We start from the raw sequence: 23,208 nt of genomic DNA on the forward strand, positions 1-23,208 counted from the left end.
ATATGGCCTAGACCGGGATCTATTAGGAGGCTGCATTCAGGGGGAGGGGCCACCATGACCACTGAGGTCCATCCCAGCCTACAGGTCACAAATCCACAGATCCCCGGAGGGTTTTGATTATTAGTCCTTTAGCAGTTGTGCGTCCTCTCGTAAGAAGTTGGGCACATGGCCTCTAGCAAGCGTCCAGTGTCAGAGCTCAGGCTTGTTATTTCACCGTCTTGTAGTCGTTGTTTTTAGTCTGTTGGTAACACTTTTGGTGGCTTGGCTTAATCGATTACTAGGCATTTATCTTAGCTTTTTTTACTTTGCAGGACTACAAGCATAAGGTGACTTTCCAGGGATGCGCAGACTACATGCTGAATGGATTTGTACTTGAGAGTGTGTCTATTTACGTTGTATAATTCATGAGGTGGTGTATTAAGATCATAAGCTGGTTAATACACGGATAGGGACTGAGAGATGGTCAGCAGCAGCACTTCTGCAGAGGACCTGGCTTTGGTTCCCAGTACTTGCTTAACAGACCCCAGCCATCTGTAACTCCAGTTCTGGAGGATCTGACCCCTCTTCTGGCCTTCATGGGCAGTGAACACGTGGTACACAGACAAGCGTGCAATACAAACACTCATATACACAAATCAGTATTTTAAAACACCACAGCTGTAAGGCATTAGTGCTTAATATAAAATGTTTCTGTGTCTAAGTCCCATCTGTCATTTTTGTATCCAAAGAACCGAATGATGTTATCCCTAAGAGTGTTGTGGGAAGTCCTTCTGATCATATTGCTTTTATTGGTTAATTAATAAAGAATCTGCCTTGGCCTGTGATAGGGTAGACTAGAGCTAGATGGGGAAAACAACTGAATGCTGGGAGAAAGGAGGCGGAGTCAGGAGAAGCCATGTAGCTCCACCAGAGATAGATGCCAGACAGAACCTTGCTGGTAAGCCACAGCCACGTGGCGATACACAGATTAATAGGTTAAATTAAGATATAAGAGCTAGCCAATAAGAAGCTAGAGCTAATAGGCCAAACAGTGATTTAATTAATACAGTTTATGTGTGGCTGTTTCGGGACTGAGCAGGCGGCAACAAACAAGTGGCCTCCTACAACATAAGAGTTTATTTTTGTTGTTTTTTGTTTAAGATGTATCTTGAGAAGGCGGATGCCTGAATAATGACTATTAACTGGCTGAATAGCAAATAGTCCTGAGAAGATGGTTTTAATAATATAAAATACTTGGTTATGACAATACTTAGGCCCAACACCTGTTACCTTCTGAATATGACGGGGTGGCAGCGGGACCGGTAATGGTTCTGTTTTGCGGCTTCATGTTTTTCAGACAATAAATATTGTGTAAAGAAATAAGAAGCAGCACAACTTAGGAAGAAGAGGCCAGGAAGACCTGGCTTTAAAGCTCCCGAGTTCTCACTTAAGCAGAAATTCCCTAGACTACTTAATCTTTCTGACAATGTGGTCAGGCCTGGAGCCACTGAATACGGACACCTGGAGCAGCACCTGGGACTGAGGAGGTCTCCCCTCGATAGCGTGAACAATAGTAGCAGTAGTCATAGCTACAGTATCTCTGTTATCTCCATTTTACACAAGAGATTAGCAGGGAGATATGGAGTTAGCTTCCTCCTGAGTACTGTACACACAAATCCGTGCTCTGGAACCCACCTTATACAGTAGGTATTGTTAGCCCCACTTTACAGTGAGGAAGTTTAGGCACAGATGTATTGACTTAGACCTCAATTGCCTAGCTAGGAAGAGCTGACCCTTGGATTGACCCCAGGCAGCCTGGCTCCAGAGCTCACATCCCTGGTCACTGAGCTGACGTCTGACCTTGTCAGCGCCATCCTAGGAACGTGATTTTGTATGATGTCATCTCTGTTGATGATGAAGCTTCCTGAGTTTGGCGCATATATGAATAATGTGTATAAATTTTCTCACTGAGTCCAGCTTGCTAAGTGGTATCGCTTTGATGGAAGCTCCCTCGATTTTTCTGGATTTGGTGGCTATTGTCCCATTGGTGCCTCTAATAGTCACCTCACAGGCACTGCACCCATAAGGCTTCCTTGTGTCCTCAGTGTGACTTTGTGAGTGGCTGTAGTCTGTTCTCTATGCCTCTTCTGGAGATCATTCCTTCCCCAGCTGTCACCGTCACCTCCTCCATCTGTGCTGGCCTCGCAACCTCTTCAGGGCCTCATGTTGAATGTCCTCTGACATGATGCATATAGGTCAGTCACTGCCAGTCGCTCGGCTGTGTGTGCTGAAGACGGACACGTGCTGTGTTTTGTCAGAATCCCAGGGTCTGTTACAGTGAAAAGAGAACACTCTTGAGGCCCCTTTTAAAATCCTCATGTTGGGGCTTGCTTGTGGCAGTAGAGAGAGGTCTAGAAAAAATGGTGGGTCTTAATGTTTTTGGACTTACTCCAGAACTAACTCCTTGGCTGGTGTACCTTACAAACTCAGGCTGTGCCAGGAATTGAATGGGTCAAGCTGTGGCATCTAAGGACCACTTCTTTTATGGAGGGTAGGGAGAGGTGGTATTCAGATCTTGAGACTGTTGGCGCATGCCAAGTAGCCTTTCCCACCCTAGTATAGCTCTTGCCTTGAAGATGGGCTGAATTTTGTGACCACTCAATCCCTACATTAACATGTAAGACGTTTAGTATCAGGTTCTCTGGATTTTGCTTCTTAGGAATACTGGCTCTTGGAACAGGGGGTCTCTAAGCAAAATCCAGAGCAGTCTTGCAGTGTGTTCATGGAGCAGCACCTTCCTATTGGACATGTTCTGCTAAAAAGAATTTCCACACTGCGTCCCTTCTTGCCTGCCATGAACTTGGGTTTTTATGAGAGGCTCTGAGATACCCTGCACTGAACAAGTTCAGGTCTCTGTTTCCACTAGTATTTCCGTATTTCCTGGTCTGCACACATGTGTGATATTTGGAATTATAAAGCATTATTTCTTCAAAAGGTGCAGCTTCTCTGTAGTGTGTACACTGTTGGGTACCATTCATCCTTCGCTAGTTGTGTCTGCCAATCCTGCTGTTGCTAATTCTCCAGACACCACCAGCTCAGTAGCTCTTTCTGCATCTTCTGTAGATAAAGTAACATAGATTGATCCCACTGCAGCATTATGGTACTTCTAGTATTTTATGGGACAGCAGACCTGGTGATTTGTACCATTTTGCATTTATTTTTACCCTTCTGCCTAACCCAGTGCTTACATGGGTAGGTGTGCCATTCCTTGAGTAGAGTGGTTTGCTAGCATTAGGAGCATAAAGAGGAAAGCCTTGTCAGGAAAGCATCCTTCTAATTCTGAGGATCCTAGCTAACGCGTCTTCCTACCAGCCAGAAGGAAAGACTGTATGTAGTCCTGGCTCTCCCTCAGGGTTGCAAAGAAGTCCTGTGAGCAGAGGCTGTAAGAGCGCATTGCATTCTACGTCAGTGGGAACTCCTCTTAATTTCAGAACATTTATGTTTTTAACCGCTTTTCCTAAAATAGGAGATAGGAATCTGTAATAACAGATTGCGTCCCTCAGAACTAGCCTTGTTTAGTGAATCTCTTAGAAAGATGCTCATACGTGTGGAGAAGGTCCCAAAGAAAAATCCACACCACACACTTGGGATCTTTGGGATGTAAAGCAGAACAATGAAGGAGCAGTCACCAACCATCTCTGGTGATCGCCTGCCTCATGTCACATGTTCTGGGCAGTGCTCCTGGATGGAGCACTGGTGGGAGGTAGCAGGCTGCCTTGCCCAGCACTGCTCCACACAATGGTGGAGATCCAGTCTGCTTCTCTGATGAAGTGGGGGATCTCATTAGGCTTATGCACCACCATCTGGTAGACTTTCCCAACCCTGGGTGTGTCGACACAAAGGGACGGAGTTCTTGAGAGGAAATAGACAGACAGCCACACACTGTAAAAGAGCATCCTACAGCATCCCATTCTCCCCCCAAAGGTTTCTAAAGGCCCTAAATCAAGTATCAAGAACTCAGCCAGGAAAAATATAAACACTGGAATTTTTAGCAGTGAATATCAAAAGACTACAGGCTGTCTTGGGTATTGGTTAGAAAGGAACAAGTGGGAAATGGGTCTGTGTTGATCATAAGCTCTCTTAGAAAACATGGCCACTCAGGAAATTATTCGCATTAAATCCAACAGCTTTTCCAAATTACTGAACAGAATAATTTAGAAGTACCATTACAAAGATGACTCCTTTGATGTGTGAGAAAGGATTTAATTTATTTTTGCGTAGTAAGTGTCCCAAGGACAGCCAGTAACTTTAGAGTCCCTCTGTCCATCTGTCCATCATCGTGAGATACATTGCTTTCCTGTCTTCTGCAGTTCTCATGCATTTCACATGATGACAAATTATGAAAAGCACTACTCATATTTCTGCCCAGTTCTCTCATTTTCCACTGTCTACATAAATATTGCAAACTGAAAGTTTACTTCCTAGCTCCTGATGGGCAGCGGGCTGCCCTGAACTTGAAGACAGGCGGCTGGCCGGTTTCACTTCAGTCTGGCTTGTTTCCTTTAGTGGCCACATGCACGAACCCTTACCCTGACAGCACAGGGCCCTCGCCCACTTGTTCTCCACAACTGCTCTTATTAAAAACCTCGTCTCACATTGCCTGTTGTCTAGGCTACTTGCTCCCTGACCAACTCACTTCATTGGTGACCTGCTTTGTCCTACCTCTGCATTTCTTCAAGCTTCTTTTTAGTTTCAATAGTGATGGGGTATTCCTGTCTCTCCCCCTCCCGCCCACTGCTAGTGTTTGTTTGACTTAATTTCTGTGGCATTTTGATATTTGTTCAACTTGTCAGTGCAAATAATTGTCCCCGTAACTTGACAAAAAACACATGATGTATTTTCATTCTTACAAATGTATTGTCATATTCATCCAGTAATATTCAGAAAAATTCTTTTCCATATGTAAGTATAGCATTTCAGTGACGTCGCCGGTTTCATGAATTAGATTTATACTGCATTTGAGTAACTTGAATTTGGTGGGTTTGACTAGACTCTTCAGCTACATATCTGGGATACTTGGGGGTGTCGAGGAAACACCGTAACCCAGCTTTCGCAATATCCTGCTGTTTCTTTCTTGGCCTACTAAGCAAAGAGATGATTTGGAAAATGCTTGTGTTCCATTGTTTTCTGCCTTTATCTGGTTTAAGCCACGGGAATAGAGCCGGGGGTTTGGTGATGGTTGTCCGGAACCATGTCCTCCTGAAAGTCTAGCCTTGTTGCTTTACTGTAAGTGTGTCAGTCGCTTTGAGGGCTACACATCTGTCTGTTCGTTTTGCAAGATTTGCTTTTGCTTCAAGACAGCTTTGTTTTTGTTTTTTTGTTTTGTTTTTTGAGACAAGGTTTCTCTGTAGCTTTGGAGCCTGTCCTGGAACTAGCTCTTGTAGAGCAGGCTGGCCATGAACTCACAGAGATCCGCCTGCTTCTGCCTCCAGAGTGCTAGGATTAACCGCACAACCAGTTTTTTGAGTCATATTTGAATATTCATGTGAATATTTGTGATCAAGAATGATAGCTTTTAGTCATAAAATACTCTTGAGCAGAGTTCAACAGTATGGTTTATTTTTTTAAAAAACTTCATATAATAAACTTCATTCTAAATTATGTACACTTGTAGTATTCTGTATAACTGATCTTAAAGTTTATATGGTGTCGGAATTGAATTACGGCTAATAATTTACTTAGCGATGCCTTAGAGTTTTCTCAACATGCTCATACATTTCAAAGGCAGCAGGACACATAGCATAGCAGACCTGTGTAATTGAAATGCGGGTTTCTTTTGGTTCCTTGACTTGTCTTCTAGGTAGACTTTGGGCCAGCAAGATGACTCAGTGGGTAAAGGGTTTGCTAACCAGACTGTCAGCCCCCGTTCAGTGCCTGGACCCCACAGTTGTTCTCCGATCTCTGCATGTGTGAGCGTAGGCACACACAGCAAATACGTGTCAAAAAGAGTTTAGCAAGACTTGGCATGCAGTTAGCTTCATAGACTGAGTCATAGGTGACTGACAGGGATGGCGGGGGGAGCCATAGAGAACTGTTCACTTTAAAAACTGGCATGAGGGAAATGGATCAGCATGGGAAAGCCAGCCCACCTGAGCTCAGTTCCTGGCGTTCACATAAAAGCCAGATAAGGTTGTCTGACTCTAATCCCAGCAGTCGTGTAGCAAGATGGGACGTGGGGGCGGGAGAATCAGCTAGAAGCAAGCTGTAGGTCAGTAGCCTGGAGTACAGGAAGCTAGAAAGACCTGCTTTAAAACAAGGTTGAAGAACGGATTCCTGAAAAGTTGACAGATAGCTTCCATGTGCGTATCAGGGCACACACATGCTGGCCCTGATACACACTGGCACTTACACGTACACATGTACACACACAGTAAATTTGAAAAAGTGGTTTATGCCTAGTAGCCTAGTAGCTCTCTGACATTTTATAAATCCCTGTTATTAAGTGTTCATGATGGCTTTTCAAACAAACTCATCCAGAGCAGTAATTTAGAAGTAGGGAGAACTTTTGGAACTATCTAGTTCTCTTTGAAATTGTTTACATGTCCCCACAGGCACTAATCTGTGGTAGGAGGCCCAGGTTGTGAGTGCTAGGTCCATCCCACACAATATTTCATAGGTCTGTGTTGGTTAGAAGTGATAGTCATGGTCTCTGCTGCTATACGGTTGGTTTACTTACAGAGGACAGGAAAAACCTTCCAAGTGCTATGTCCTGGGTCAGTTATGAGCCCGTGTTTGCAGCATGTCTATGCATTGTTCGGTTAATGTTACACATAACCTTGCATTTCTGTAACATGTTTTACATTGCAAAAACCCTGTAACCACTGTTAAGATTACTTTTCATTTTAAAATCCCACTGGATAATATTTTAATAGAAACTAGTTTGTGAATTCAAGTAAATGAATTCATAGCATGTATATGATTAATTGGAATACATTATAAATGTAAATCAATCAATGGCATGGTGGAGCCAGCTGTGGTGGGACACGCCTGTAATCCCAGTACTGCGGACACTAAGATAGGAAGAGAAGTTTGAGACGAGCGTGGTCAGCATAGCAAAACCCTACCTCAAAACTAAAAACAGGAACAGCTGGAATGGCTCAGCTCATCTGGTGAGTCCCCTTCCACCCAAGCCTGACAACCTGAGTTTGGTTCTGGAGGAAACAGGTTGACTCCTACAAGTTGTCTTCTGACCTCCACAAGTGTGATGTGTCTATGTGTGTGAAGTCACATACATGCAAAGTGAAAAAAACGTAATCAAAATGTGTAGTCACAGGACATTATATGTTGTTAATGGTCCCACATTACAATGTAGTCAATGAGAACATGAACTTTTTGAAGGTGAGTTTATACACAAAAGACTGAGGGAAGTTTTCACATGTTAATAGAAATAACCCTGTCCCCAATGGTTACCAGTGTAGAAACTTGTTGGCCCATCGTCAGTCACACATTAAGAAACAGCAGTCATGGCTGAGCAGTGGTTTGATGGTGAGGCTCTTACCGTGCAAGCCCCAAAGACTAAGTAAAGCCATGCTAGTGCAGAGAAGTGAAGTAGAGACGGAATCCTGGAAGCTTGCCCTTCAACCAGGCTGCTGTGCACAGCAATGAAGAACAACAAAAGAGACCCCTTGTGAAGAACAACACCCAGGGAATGCTCTGACCCCCCCGCCCCATGGAACTACCTGCCTACGCACACTTAAACTTAGAATAGTGTGTGGAAGGGGACTCACTCCTTCAATCCAAACAGTCCTGGAGGCTGAGGCACTAAGATGTAGCTTAAGCTACAGAGTGACACTGTACCTGGAAGAAAGGGAAAGAGGGAGTAGTCACAGTTTTTTGTTGTGCCAAAGAGAATGGTCACCCAACTTGGGAGAACTTAGCTTGTTTCTCTGCAAGGCAAATAAGAATTGCTTGTTTTTTCACTCTCAAGGTGCATCGTTGCTGAATAGCCTAGAATAAAATCTCCCGTGAATTTGCTTTGCATAGTGTGAACGTTTTATGTGCCATTACTGCCTGTGCAGACTTGATAAATGTTGCATTGGGTAAAGGTGGAAGAGCTGCCCTTCCCTGTGGTTCTTCCTGCTCCGGGAGAGAAAGCCAGCTGTGGCCAGTGACAGTCCATCTAGAGAGAACACAGCTGTCCCGATGCTGAAGGACAGGATTTTGTTTTGTTTTGTTTTCCTGTCTGCACGTGATCACGTCTAGTCTAGTAGTCACATTTCTTGGTCACCTGGGGAAGAAAAGAGACTGAAGTCACCCATCAGCATGCTTTGCTAGTTTGGGGTTTTGCTTTTTAACTTAACCAGGGACTGTTTCATTGCACATAGAACTTTGCCTCCCTTCGCTTTTCTCGCCCGTGCAGTGAAGGGACAGTTGAGTCCAGCTCCTGAGAACTGAGCCTAGCTCAACTGGAGCATTCAGTGCTGTGCCCCTTGGTGAGGAGTTCTCGGCAATGGGGCTCATTGCACACTAGTATTTTCTTTCCTGGCTCGTTCCTTTGTCCTTCTCTTCCCATGGTAGAAGTATGTGTATTTGGTGTATGGATTTCTGCTGGAGTAAGGGCCTACAGGTAGCTGTGGGCTGTGTATGTCTCAAATAACCCGGGTCTTTTTTTCCAAATTTTCTCTTCTGGACACCAAGAGAATCAAGAGTCTTCTCCGTATAGTTACTCGAAGTCTACACTATTACAGGAGTGTTTTTCTGAGCCAATTAACTGTGCTAACCATAGCCAGAAAGCATTTGTTTGGACATTGTAACTTCTGTTATGCACTCTAATAATGAACAGAATTAATGCATTTCTTTAATTCTGGAAGTAAAATGGATGCCTCAAAGATAAGAGGGGGAGGGAGAGAAATTGATGAAGCCCAGGCTGGCCAGCAGTTTGGAATCTTCCTGCTTCAGCCTCCCCCCAGGTGCTGGGATTACAGAGTTGTGCCCCAAGACTTGGCTCACAAAATCAGACTAGTGCCCTTAGCAGCTGAGCCAACTCTCTAGCACACACTTATATTCAGCCCTTTCTGTTATTATAAAGCCTGTCAGGGATTTCGCCATGTTAGTAGTGAGCATAAAATTGCCAAGCTAAAATTAACCACTTAACTTTTTTAAATGGTAGGATTCTGCATGCCATTGAGAGTCTTCTGTGTCTTCATTGTGCAGAGCTGAAGTCCTCGTTGGGCTCTTTGGGATTTTTTCAGGAAATAGAGTATTGGACTGTTTCATTCAAGACTAGAAATACTTTGGTTTATATTGATAGATTAATTTAGGAATGATGAAAAGCCCTCTTAATAAATAACTTTGAAATCTTGGCTTAGCTGGTTAAAAAATCTGAAAATGTTTTCCTTGCTGAGGCATGCATGCGGCCCCTGGAGACTTACAGCTTGTCACTTGGGGTAGTATTAGGGAAGCACTAATTGTCTAATAGCTGCCGAGGGACCAAGTACAACCCTGGTGCCTACTTTTATTGCTTCTCCCTCACTAGCTATGTGCTCCCCGAGTTCTGTCTTCTTCCTTATTCTGTCTCTACATCTACAGTATCAATTTGCTTTATTTAGTCTAATGCCATTCTTTATGCAGTGACACTTTCCACGTACCCCACTTTCAAACTCCCAGAGAGTGAGCCAAGGTGTACAATATCATCTAGTATAGAGTGTCTTTGAACCAAGGCACATTATTAGACCATCTCCCTATGAACTACAGGATGGGTTCAGTACACAACAGAAGGAGAGGTGACACAGGTGACATCTGGGGGGAACCCCCATCATGTCACTAAAAGGTACAGTGTATCAGGCCCAGCAGACTTGGTGTTACCCATAGGAAAATGGTGAGAATGCAGCCCATCCTGGAAGGTCTCCTGTAGGCAGAGACTTGATAATCACACAGAAACTATAGTAAGTACAACACTGCTTGGTCAGTGACTCAGAGTATTCCTAGCTAGTTCATACATCTTAAATTAACCCATTTCTATTAGTCTGTGTATCACACGAGACTGTGGCTTACCAGTAAGGTTCTGGTGTCTTTCTCCTTTGGCAGCTACATGGTGTCTGCCTTCTTTCTCCCTGCATTCAGTTTAATTTTCTTGCCTGCCTATATTCTGCCCTGCCATAGGCCAAAGTAGCTTCTTTATTAACCAGTGTAAGAAAACATACTCATAACATACAAAGGGGAATCCCACATTAGTCTCCCAGTGCTTTGAGGAAGGCAAAAGTTTAGACAGATCCTCAATTATATATCATATTCCAGTGGGTATGTAGCCTGCTAGAAAGGACTAACTAGCGGCCTTAGACATGTGGGAGGAAATTTTGTACTGAAGGCATGTGAGAAAAGGAACGGGTATTGCTAGCAGGAGGGGGGGGCGTTGTGTGTGTGTGAGAGAGAGACAGAGAGAGCACATACATATGCCAAGACGTGTGAATTGTTGGCATCTTAATGCTGTAAGAACAGGGCATGCCTGGCATGTAAGGTGCTCCAGGAAGGGGCTTTCTTTATGGACCTGATGAGGTTAGTAAGATGATTAGAGCAGACGTTAATATAAGAATAATAAATAGTATAATAATGACCTCTACAAGAAGGGAAGGGTAGGGCTTCACTTAGTGTGCAGCAACCTTATTCTGTCAGTGTAGAAAGAGCCAAGGGTTAGAAACCTAACATGAGGCTGAAATGGGCCTTTAAAGTCCTAGGTCAAACATAACATGTCTTCTGAGGAATGCTTAGGAAAACAAGGAAGGAAGCCGTGTATACCCCACCCATTCCCCCATCTGTTAGTGTTACTCTTTAGGTTTATCCAAACCTTATTCTTGTCTTTAAGTCCTCAGGGTAGTTTTCCCAGATGTGATTTGGCTTTACTAAAATCATTTAACTTGAAAAGCCTGAAATGCATGAGCTATTTTAACTAAAACCAGCACGCTTTGAGGTAATAATAGCCATGGTACCCCACGCATGCACGTACACACACCTGCCATGCTTAACCAGCCGTTAGATTTCCTGGACTTCAAGGTTTTGGTTAAAAAGGGAGTTTGTAGTCTCCAACTGTAGTGTTCCTTGGCTGGCAAACCACTGCTGTGTACACAGGCATACATACCTGGCAGAACTGGAGCCGGGTCTGTCCATGCGTGGAACACGGTGTGCTTACGGTTGTAAGCCGTGGAAGTATTTGGAGAAGGCTTATTTTCCTTCCAGCAGACTGGGTCCCATTTCAGAGAAAAAGAAATCAATTAGATATAATTTCTTCCTGGTGTGAAAATTAGAATGATCTATGTTTTGCTGGATCTGAGTGTTTTGTAAATTATACTATTTTATATTCTATGAAGGAAGAAAAGTTACCTATGAAAGTACAACTTCTGGTTGCATGGGGCCATTCAAATTTAGGTGATAAAGTATAAAAAAATGCACATTTTAGGATTAATTATATAAAATTATTTGGAGAAAACTGAAACACTTTGTTTATATTTGTAGATTAATTTAGGAATGATGAAAACTCTCTTAAAAATAACATCAAAGTTCCAGACTTAATCAGAAGTGCAGAGTGATAAACATATTAATTAATATGGAAGACATTCAATGTTAGAAGCAGTGGGACATCCCTTAGGACCGCTGAAGGTGTTACATGGCCGTTCCTTCACTCTGTGTGTGACACTCACTCTGTGCTCCCTGAGCTTGGATGCAGAGAGTAGACGAATAAAGCGCGCGCCAACTACTCCAGTAGGGTGAGACCTGCTTGTTGTCGTAGTGGTCACTCTGAAGGAGGGCTGTGGAAGGGTGAACTGACAAGGTCTCTGAGTGGTTGAGGAAACCAGAGTGAGTGGAAGTGAGTTGTGTCAGTGAGAAGTCAGGAAATAGCCTGTGCAGAAGAACCCTGAGCCAGGTGTCCTGGGTGCCGGGAGGACCCGGCAGAGGGCGAGCCTGGGGGGCACGCTCTCTGCCAGCTGTGGATTTGCCAGGGGCTGAGCCAGACTGGAGCGCCCCCTGTCCCCAGCAGTCTTTACCCTAGAACAGGCCTGTGACAGACCCTTCTTAGTTGAGGAGCTTCTTGGGGCTCCTCAGTTTGTTTCCTTCCAGGTCCTTGAAGTGTTCTTTCTTCAAGTCTTAAGGGAGCTGCTTTCAGGCAGGGAGCTGGGCAGTTCAGAGGAAATAGGTTCCCGCATCCTACTTTTTCCTCCCTTTACATCCTGTCTGCCTTTCTTTATTCCTCTCTTCCTCTGGCATCATCAAGAACACACTGCATCATCTACATGGAAACAGCCAGATGGCTAAGCACCTGAACCACCGTCTAAAACAGTGTTTTTATCCTTTGAAGCAGTTTTGGTAGCAGGAATGTTTGTTATGTGCCCCGACTGCCCATTTGTAAGATTCAGAGTCTTCCTAAATGCAGTTAGAGCCATTTCTGACACTGTGCTTGCTGTGTGGTTCCCAGCCCTGCACAACGTAGGTATTTCACTGCAGTCAGATGGGCATTTCCTCTCTGCTTCTGTTTATTTAGTGTTTGGTTTGCTTTGCTGAAGCTGCTGCCTCAGAGTTATGAATAACTGGAAAATTACTAGACAAGTTTGAAGTTGACATTTTAGTGAGTTCAAGGTCATCATTCCTGACGTTTCCACAGTACTTCCTCTTCCTTCCAGGGTAGAAAACTATTATTCTCTAACTTTACTGACTTTCAAAAAAAAAAAAAAAACAAAAAACAGTTATTGAAGTTAGTCTAAAGTTTTAAAACTTGGTACTTCTCTCAGAATAGAGGTACTTAGTGTTCCATCCGAACACGACTTTGAAATCTATGCGGTGTGGATGTATATGCGTATGTACATCGAGATGGATATGTTTTGAAATTAGTGATCTTCCAGAGAGTGCTGCTTCACCTGTTAGACTTTGTGAAATTAGTTCCCAAAAATTAGTTCCTAGCTTAAAGATGATCTTAATTCTGGTGACGTGTCAGAATGTTTGTGGCAGGTCATTTCCACTCTAGTTATGAATACCACGTGCATCGTCATCATGTTCTTGTTCTTGAACTTCAACATTCAGGCAGTGCAAAGTTATTTTAGGATATAGTTCTAGTTAAATTCTATGTAGTTTGTTCAACCTTTACTTAGTTCATTAAAGAAACTAAGCATACCTCCCCGGTTCTGTGTACGTTGACACGAAAATTAGAAATTCTGGAGTAAGGGTAATAAGATACAAATAAGATGTGTGTCTTGTGTATTATAATATTGGTGTGGTGGGCAGTCTGTGTTAAAGCAGTGCTTAATATTTTGGCTTCGTTTTGGTAACTGCTGGGAAGGACCTGCACTGATATTATTAGTTAAGCGTACAACCTCTGCGTAAAACCTTTTTTAGAGATACTATTTTTTTAATTTATTTAACTTATTTATTTTATGTGCATTAGTGTAAAGGTGTCAGATCCCTTGGAAATGGAGTTACAGACAGTTGTGAGCTGCCATGTGGGTGCTGGAAATTGAACCTGGGTTCTCTGGAAGTGCAGCCAGTGCTCTTAACTGCTGAGCCATCTCTCCAGCCCCCTTTTAGGGATGTTGTTAAAGTTGATGGTAGCAGATGACTTTCAACAGTATCTACATTAAGCACAGTAATGATTATGTACATTGTGTTCATACTTTACCTCAATCTTCTGTGGGTTCTACCACTGTCTTTTCAGGTACCTCTAACCAGAGTGTAAAACAACCACACTGTTCACTTGTCTTTGGAAATTATCTTTTTTTTTTTTTATCTGACTTTTCTCTTTTTCCTTGTTTCTCCCTTGATTTTAGCCGAGAGATGGAGAATAAAGAAACCCTCAAAGGATTGCACAAGATGGACGATCGCCCAGAGGAGCGAATGATCAGGGAGAAACTGAAGGCCACCTGTATGCCTGCCTGGAAGCACGAGTGGTTGGAAAGGAGAAGCAGGAGAGGCCCTGTGGTAAGCTCTGAGGGCACCGCTGGGAGGGAGCGCAGAGGAAGTGAGAAACTCAGCAGTCGCTTCCTATTTCCTGAGCTAAGCCATAATTAAAACCCTGCTCATTAGACAACTTAAAGGACTGTAAGAAAGCATTTGATGGAGCGCCTGGAGCCACACTGCCCTCTAATGTCAGCGTCTGTGCCTCAGCAATTTCATAACGTACTTCCTAAAAAATCTGTTTATTTGTGATGGTAAGAAACAATTAGGTTAAGTAAACCCAGGAGTTAAAGATAAAATTTCTGGAGTTTGTCAAAAGAATAACCAGGTTAAGAAAGACAAGGATACGGTATGCTATGCTGTGATTCTTTTCTGCTAAAACATTGAGAATGTATTGTGAATGCGCTTCTGCATTAATACACAGGAAGAAGGGCCTGGATTCTGTTTATATTTTTCTTTTGAAATAGAGATAGCAGTGATAAGATTTATTACACTCCAGTCAGGACCTGATAAAACTGCTCCATAATCTTCTAGCCTTCATCTTCATCCCACTGACCTCCTTTAAGTTTAAATTAATTAGCTAAATATGAAAGTAAAAATTTAAACTTCCAAACATTATTTTATGTGTATTAGTGTCTTGCCTGCATGTTGTCTGTGTATAATGTACATAACCTGGTACCCACAGAGGCCAGAAGGCCTCGGATCCCCTGGGACTGTACTCACAGATGACTGTGAGTTGCCATATGGATGCTGGGATTCAAAACCCAGGTTCTCTAGAACAGCAACAGCCAGCGCTGCTAACTGCTGAATCATCTCTGACCCCACCAAAGTGTAAACCTAGTTGTCAATCATATTAGTCACCTTCAGGTGCTTGACAGTTATGTGTGACTAGTGGCTGCCTTTGGTGCCGTCCATGTGCTGTTGGAGGCCTTGCAGCTAACTGGCCTCTACTTCAGTCTCTCCATAGCCCCAAGTCTTTAGACTCCTCCGTTGAACTGCTGTCTCTTGTGCAGTACCACGGGAAAACTCTAAATGTCCCCTGCCTGCCTTCTCTTTGCCACCACTATGACCAGGCAGGCTTCTGCACCTTTCCCTCTCGTGGGGCTTCTTGTGGAGTCCTTCACCATTTTATTCATTGCAGGCGATGGGGAAATCATGGGCTTAGCTTAGAGTGTTTTACTGAAACAGCTTGTTGAGGTGGCAGTTAGGAGAGACATATTTTGAGCTGGAGAGAGCACTGGCTGCTCTTCTGGAGGACATGGTTCAATTCCCAGCACCCACATGGCAACTCACAGCTGTATGTAACCCCTGTTCCAGGGAATCCAGTGCCCTGGTACAGACATCTGCAGGTGAAACACCAATGTACATGAAAGTAAGTAAGTTGTAAGAATAGGGTTATGTTTCCACTCGGTTGCTGTAAAGCGCTCCTGAGCAATGAAAGCCATCCCAAAAGAGCTTGCTCCTCTGCAGGCTCTTGGAGCTGGAGCTGTTCTGTGGTGTCATATGGCAAAGCCAACCAAAACAATGTTATAGCATTTAATACAAAATTTTTATCCCTGTCTACTTTCCAGTAAATACTTAAATACCTTGCCTATATATATGTAGGACAGAGTGCGGGGGGAGAAGAAGAGATGTGCAAAATATGAAATATAACATGATCCTTGAGCATAATTGCCTGAATTTTATTACTCACAGATTTCAAATTATCCTTAAGAAGTTTATTGTCTACTTGGGAGGTCTAATTTTGTTTATTTTTATTTTTTATTAAATTGCCTTCAAACCTCCTCAAAACAGCAAATAAAAAATAAATAGCTCCAGATGGGAAATTAAGGCTTCTACACGGCAAGTTAAATGGTGTGTAAAATAATGCAAAACACTTAATGAGTAGGTGCCAGATGTGTGGAGTGAGCAGAAGAACAATAAAGAGCTAGGAAAGATGAAAACATGTAGATTGGGGGCCAATAAGATGGCTCAGTAAAGGGCTTGCCCCAGCTCACACTGCCAGCGTTTCATCCTCAGGGCCTACACGGTAGGAGGGAACCAACTCACACAACTTATTCTCTGATGTGTGTGCATGTACGCCCCCCCCCCACCATATGTACAAACAAACAAATAAATGCAGCTTTTTAGGAGATTTTAGAGACTGGAGAAATGGCTCAGCTGTTAGGAGCACACACTGTTCTTTCGATGGAACTGACGTGGCTCCCAGCAGCCACATTTGGTGACTTACAACTGTCTGTAACTCCAGCTCCAGGGAGGTCACTGCCTCTGTCATCCTCAGGCACCTGCACTCCTATGCACATATCCCCATGATTAAAAATAATAAATTTTTTTTTAACTACCAAAAAAGATTAAAGAATGTAGGCAGCATTGACGGAGGATTTATGAACAGTAGGACTTTAACCAGAACTTTAAAGATGAGTGAAATTGGACTGTGCATAGGAGGAAGTGAGGGAATGCCAGGAGGAGCAAGCTTCAGCTGTCCTGAGGATTTGGTAAGAGGCCTGTATTTAAACATGGCAATAGCAGCAGGCTGTGTAAATTGCATGTTTCCAATTTAAGAAATTGGTCTTTAAGCTTGAAGCATCCTTGGCTTTTTCCAGCCCCTTAATCTTTTTTTCCCCCTTACTACTGGGATTTGAACCGAGGGCCTCATGCATGCTGAGCCATCACTGTACCACTGAGCTGTGTTCCTGGCCCTTCCCTGGCCTCTTGAGCTGTGCCTTAAAACTATTGTAAAACAACATTTTCAAGATAGTTTACTATCACCAAACTGTATTTGACTACTTAAATTAATACCTATTATTACTGTTTTATGGCCTACATTTTTTCAAAACAAAAGAACATTTCTTTTTTTTTAATTATTGTTTTTATTGAGCTATACATTTTTCTCTGCTCCCCTCCCTTCCTCCTCCCTTTCTACCCTCTCCCGCTGTCCCCATGCTCCCAGTTTACTCAGGAGATCTTGTCTTTTTCTACATCCCATAGATCCATGTATGTCTCTCTGAGGGTTGTCTAGGTTCTCTGGGATTGTGAATTATAGGCTGGTTTTCTTTGCTTTATGTCTAATAAAAGCCACGTATGAGTGAGTACATATGATGATTGTCTTTCTGGGTCTGGGTTACGCTCAATATGGTGTTTTTTAGCTCCATCCATTTGCCTGCAAATTTCAAGATGTTATTATTTTTTTCTGCTGTGTGTAAATGTACCACATTTTCCTTATCCATTCTTTGGTTGAGGGACATTTAGGTTGTTTCCAGGTTCTGGCTATGATAAACAATGCCGCTGTGAACATAGTTGAGCACATGTCCTTGTGGTACGATTGAACATCCTTTGGGTATATACCCAAAAGTGGTATTACTGGGTCTTGAGGAAGGTTGTTTCCTAATTTTCTGAGAAATTGCTCAAATGGGCTATACCAGTTTGCACCCCCACAAGCAATGCAGGAGTGTTCCCTTTACCCCACAACCTCTCCAGCATAAGTTGTCATCAGTGTTTTTTATCTTGGTCCTTCTTACAGGTATAAGATGGAATCTCAGAGTTGTTTTAATTTGCATTTCCCTGATGGCTAAGGATGTTGAGCATTTTCTTAAGTGTGTTTCAGCCATTTTAGACTCCTGTTGCGAGTTTAGGTCTGTACTCCATATTTTTATTGGATTATTTGTTTTTTTTGATGACCAATTTCTTGAGTTCTTTGTATATTTTGGAGATCAGCCCTCTGTCCAAAAGAACATTTCTTGAAGTGCTAATTCTGCATTTAATTCTTAATTTGTGTTAATTCTGAATATTAAATGAGCTAAAGATTACAACAAATAGCAACTAATAGTTTTTCTAAAATTTTGTACAGTAACTTTAGTATGAACGCAAAATAATGACATTTGCGTAAGTAAAAATAATCTCCCAACATTAGTGAGAATGTAATACCAAATAAAATGTGACCTATTATCTGGTATAGTTGTATTAATATTGAATAGTAACACATTTATTTCCCACTCTGTGATGTTCAGGTGTACTTCTTTGTATATCTTTAAGTAATCGAAACATTGAACTATTTTTGTTTCAGGTGGTAAAACCAATCCCTATTAAAGGAGATGGATCTGAAATGAGTAACCTGGCAGCTGAACCTCAAGGAGAGGGCCAAGCGAGCTCTGCTTCAGCAGCCCCCAAAGGCCGACGCAGCCCATCTCCTGGCAGCTCCCCATCAGGGCGCTCAGTAAAACCAGAATCCCCAGGAGTGAGACGGAAGCGAGTCTCCCCTGTGCCTGTGAGTTAAGATCTGAACCGTTTGTTCACTCGCTCCAACACAGAGAGAGTTGAGAGAGTTGCCAGCTGTGCCACAGAGCAGCAGCGTTAGAGTGTGGTTGATCTGAAGGCCTCACCAAGAAAAATAAAGTGTTTTCACCACTGATACTTGAAGTTCCAAAGCAAAAATTAAAATTTTAGAAAATGATTTCCACTATGCTTCACTGTTTCTCAGTATTGAGACTTCTAAGACTAATGATATAAAATGTTTTTTAACATTATATAATTAAGTATATCTGTGTAATTTAGTAAACCAGTATTTTCCAAATAAATAGTATATGTTGAAATAAAAACATCCATAAGGTCCATTCAGGGTATAAAGTGTACCATATGGATCTGATATGCCGGCTGGAAGAAGCCAGTACTGTTCTTTCATATTCACATCACAACTGCTTCCATGAGGCTGGATAGGTAGCTCAGCAGTTAGGAGCGTTTGTTGCTCTTCCTGGGGCAAGGTTCCAGCCCCAGCACCCACAAGATGGCTCACAGCTGCATGGGACTCCAGTGTTGGGGTATCTGGTGCCCTTTTGTGGTTTTGTGGGCCTTGGACATACACAGAGCACATACATGCATGTAGGGAAACACTTGCACACATAAAATAAAAGCAAATAAATCTAAAGAAACAATCTGCTCTTTGGGGCCATGTGATGACTATCCTAGAAAATAGGCATAATTTTGTGGAAAGGCTCTAAAGTCCTCCTTCCTTTGGTAGCCGACACATATCACAGCAGACCAAATGCAGTGTTTTATGTTAAATAAGCCATCAAAGAGATATGCAGGACAGTAGAGACAGCTAGTGGTGGAATTGCACATTAAAACATTTCCGACGTGTGAAGAGTAAGTGAGCCGATGTCAGTGAGTACAGCTGTGGAAGCACAGAAATCTAACCAAAGTACAACTCTCTTACTAACACTGTACCTTACTAGCTTGCACATCTCAAAGTCAGGGGCAGGAGCTTGTCCCTGCTCCTCATAGCCTCTGCTCAGACCAAGCTTGCTGCTCCCTCATGCCTTGTTTCATTTGCAAAGCTCAAACAGTTGGGGCTGTTGGTCATCTACCTCCTGGTGTGGCTGCTGGATTGGAGCAGAAGCTGCTGGCCTGTGAGCTCTTCTTAAGTCCCCATTTGCATCTTGATTTCATGAGGCCTCAAAGCAAAGAGGACTGTGAATACATATAAGCAGAGTCACATCCTCCCATCCCCTCCCCCAAACCACCCCACTTTTACAGCACAGTAAGGACAAGCTAGACACCATTGGCCTGAAGTTGTTTCTGTACTTGGCAATCAGGCTGAGCTTTAGTCAACTACGACAGAAAGCCTGTTCATTACATAACCAGGGTGTGCCCATCACACACACCCCAATATGGCAAAGGCTCGTTGTGGCCGGTCCAGCAGTTGCTTCACCTTCCTTTGTGTTCAGTCTGTAAAAGCTGCCTGGACATTGCTAAATCAACTCTCTGAAACGCCGGGTTTTGACTGCTGCCCAGTTCATGGGATCTCCCTTGCTCAAGTAAACCGCTGTTTATCTACAGCTCTGTTAGTAGCAGTCTTCATTAGCCCTAGGCAGTCGCTGGCCTATTTTGCCTGTGTGTTTGCCTTTTATGGGTAGTCTTTGCGGCAGGCACCTTTGACTTGGGTCCTGTCACAGCATGCATCAGTGCTCCGTTTTCGATTGTTTGATATTTCCATACACCACATCTTTTGTATCTGTTTACTAAATGGACTGCATCTTCCTTTGGACTGCTGCGAATAAGACTGGTGTGAACATTCACATCAAGTTTGTGTGTGGATACGTCCTAATTTCTCTTGAGTTCATACCTGGGGTGGGATTCCCAGATGAAAAGTTTAACATTTCCAGAAACTGTTAGACTGTTTGCCACAGCAGCTGCACATCTACACACCACCAATGGGTTCTGGGCTGCTTCCTGGTTTTGCTACCATTAATTCAGTCCAGGTGTTTCCACCAATCATAATTCTTGCTGGATGTTGATGACAAGACCTCAAGTTCTGGGGGAAATGAATAGCGTGGTGAACATGATGTTTATGTCTGTGGCCACAGACAGGTTTGCTCGGCCTCCAGTGGGGAGTTTTAAGGAGGAAGTGTCTATGCAGTGTCACCAGTGTAACTGGGGAGGATTCCATGGCAGTGTTTGTGAGTCCTACTCTAGGGAGTGCTAGCCAGAGCCTTGCGTAGAATCCAGGAGAATGCATGTTTGCATTTACTGTTAGAAATAGCATTTCCCTGCGTGTGGTGGTCACTTAATGCCTCTCATTTTGGTTTTCATAGTATTTTAGAAGACTCAAGTTTATGGCCTAGCCTGTAAAATGACCATATGGTGCCTCTCAGGCAAAGATTTATCATCACTTCTAGGAGTGACCCCGATTTTAGAAGTTCTTCCAAAGGAATGTGTCAGATAACAGTGTTTTGCTCTTAATTATATTTCATACATGAAGCTTTTTTTTTCTGGGAAATCTGTCACATGACTTTGGGTATGACCTGTCTTAAAATATTTATTTTTTATCAAGAAGTGCAAATTTTACCTAATAAAGAACAATGTTGTAAAGTTTCAGAGTGGCAGAATCACACCGCCCCGAAGAGCCCCATCACCAGATGGCTTCTCACCGTACAGCCCGGAAGAGACAAACCGCCGTGTGAACAAAGTGATGAGGGCCAGGCTGTACCTCCTGCAGCAGATAGGACCCAACTCTTTCCTGATTGGAGGAGACAGTCCGGACAATAAGTACCGGGTGTTCATTGGGCCACAGGTAGTATTCGACATTTTTATATTTTATTAGTATGTGGTACCATTTTAAGTCTGTATACTATTGAATCATTTTGTTTCTGTGTGTGTGTGTGTGTGTGTGTGTGTGTGATCAGAAGTTAAGTGCTTTATGTTCTCCACACAAGTGTTAGCTCATCCCCAGACATTAGAAGGTTTCTTTTAGCCTTCTTGTTGGTGCTTTGTTTTGTTTTGCTCTTTTTCTGTTTTTGAGACAGGGTTTCTCTGTGTAGCCCTAACTACACAGACAAGTAGACAAGTCTGGCCTCGAACTCAGAGGTCCATCTGCCTCTGCCTCCTGAGTACTGGGATTAAAGGGGTGTGGACCACCACCCTGTTTTGTTTTCATTTTGTAACAGGGTCTCACTATGCCATCCAGTTTGCTTCAGATTCATTTTATAACATAGGCTTGCTCTGAATTCACAGTGAGCTCTCCGTCTGCAAATACCAAAAATACAGGCATGTATGTAGCTGGCTCTCAGTTTTATAAAGTGAATTTAAAATGCATCTAGACTATGGATGATGTTTTTACTATGAGAGTACCTTGAACAAAATAAATTTAATCAATTGAGTAAATTCATTGAAAATAGATTAATGCATGGAAATACCTATATCTTTATATGTGAGGATAATGAAGGATATTCATAGAAATTGTAATAAAATAGACTTAGGCGTGTCCATAGGATAGGCATAGACATTCTGATGGACCCTCACTGATTTATTAACCCATAGACTTCTCTTATGGTCACCAGAACTGCAGCTGTGGGCGTGGAACGTTTTGTATTCACCTGTTATTTGTTATGCTCCGTGTGTTTCAACTGGAATCCTCTGACCCAATGTTATGGAGAAAAACTTTAAAAAATTTTGAGGTAATTTTTTAATATACAACTCTAGTGTAAAATTGACAGTAAACTTGTATGATACGTCTTGTAATTTTTCCAAGAGTGGCGGTCAGACATGTGAAGCTATGGAAGAATTTTCTGAGGCCTTTAAAGTTGTTTGGTGATTTATTGAGTGATAAGTGGTTTGGATTTTTTGTTTGTTTCTAAACTGTAAAAAACTTAAGCACTGGTGTGCTGTAAAAAGCGTTGTCCCTAGTAAACTGCGTTCTTATGTTTGAAGCTCTTAAATCAGTTTTATGCAAGATATATGCAAATAAAGTTGAGTAACTCACCTCTTCATATCATAATTATTACATCAATATCATTGACGCTGTCTTTTTCCAATGTTAGGTTGAGAGTTTGTTCCAGAAATATCACAGTAGGCGTAGCTCAAGAATCAAAGCTCCATCTCGTAACACTATCCAGAAGTTTGTTTCACGCATGTCCAATTCTCATACATTGTCATCATCTAGCACGTCTACATCTAGTTCAGAAAACAGGTCAGTACTCGGCACAAAACTGAGATCGATCTAGTGGTGCTTTTTAATTTTAGGAATAATTTTTATTCTACTTAATTGCTATACAGTGGTGTAATTACTGAATCTTGACTTGTCATGTTCATGCAAAAGTAAAGGTTATTAAAGGTTGCTTGAAGAATTTTTGCTCTCCACACTATACATTGGAAACGACAGATTAGTGTAATGTCCCGTCTTGTAAGAAAGCAGGTGGCAGGAGCAAGTTAGTGAGCGGCTGCTTTGTCAGACATCACCTTAGCCAAGCACCTGATAGCACTGTTTCATTCTGTTCTTTTTCTTTTCTTTTTTTATTTTTCAAGACCGGGTTCCCTGTGAAAAGTCCAGGCTGTCCTGGAACTCGCTCTGTAGCCCAGGCTGGCCTCGCAGAGATCCACCTGCCTCTGCCTCCCAAGTGCTGGGATTAAAGGCGTGTGCTACTACCGTCTAGCCTTCATTCTGTTCTTATGAAAACCTTATCAGGTAGATTTTATCACTGTTCTACAGATCATGCAGCTAAGGCAGTGTGAGGCAGAAGGAAACATGGCAAAGTGGCTTTGCAAAATCACTTTCAGGTACAGGATTTTTATGCCGTGTAACATCAGTATTCAGTCATCGATGTTTCCAGAGAATCTTTACCTGGGAGAGGAGAAGCACATTCTCATTAAGTAGACTGGTCAGCAGCAGCAGTAGTAGCGGTAGGTCTGTAGTAGGAGGTCCAGGAGCTGTTACCATGGTAGCTACGTAAAGTTCACAGTGCTTCACAAACTCTGCATTGCCCAGTTGCTGGCAAGATGGAAAGATAAGCTCTGAACGATACA

At 42.7% G+C, this 23,208-nt stretch overlaps 1 protein-coding gene across 1 annotated transcript in view; it reads left to right on the forward strand.

Annotated features, from left to right (window-relative positions):
- Positions 1-23,208, forward strand: part of Map3k1 (mitogen-activated protein kinase kinase kinase 1) — a 67,247-nt gene that overhangs the window by 24,966 nt on the left and 19,073 nt on the right. Inside the window, exons 3-7 of the mRNA XM_057789406.1 lie at positions 13,788-13,938; positions 17,978-18,178; positions 20,780-20,980; positions 21,747-21,863; positions 22,227-22,375. Coding sequence (XP_057645389.1) covers positions 13,788-13,938; positions 17,978-18,178; positions 20,780-20,980; positions 21,747-21,863; positions 22,227-22,375 — 819 coding nt within the window. The remainder of the gene's footprint in view (positions 1-13,787; positions 13,939-17,977; positions 18,179-20,779; positions 20,981-21,746; positions 21,864-22,226; positions 22,376-23,208) is intronic.

This window comes from Chionomys nivalis, chromosome 15 (genome assembly GCF_950005125.1).
Source record: "Chionomys nivalis chromosome 15, mChiNiv1.1, whole genome shotgun sequence".
In the NCBI taxonomy this organism is placed as follows: domain Eukaryota; kingdom Metazoa; phylum Chordata; class Mammalia; order Rodentia; family Cricetidae; genus Chionomys; species Chionomys nivalis.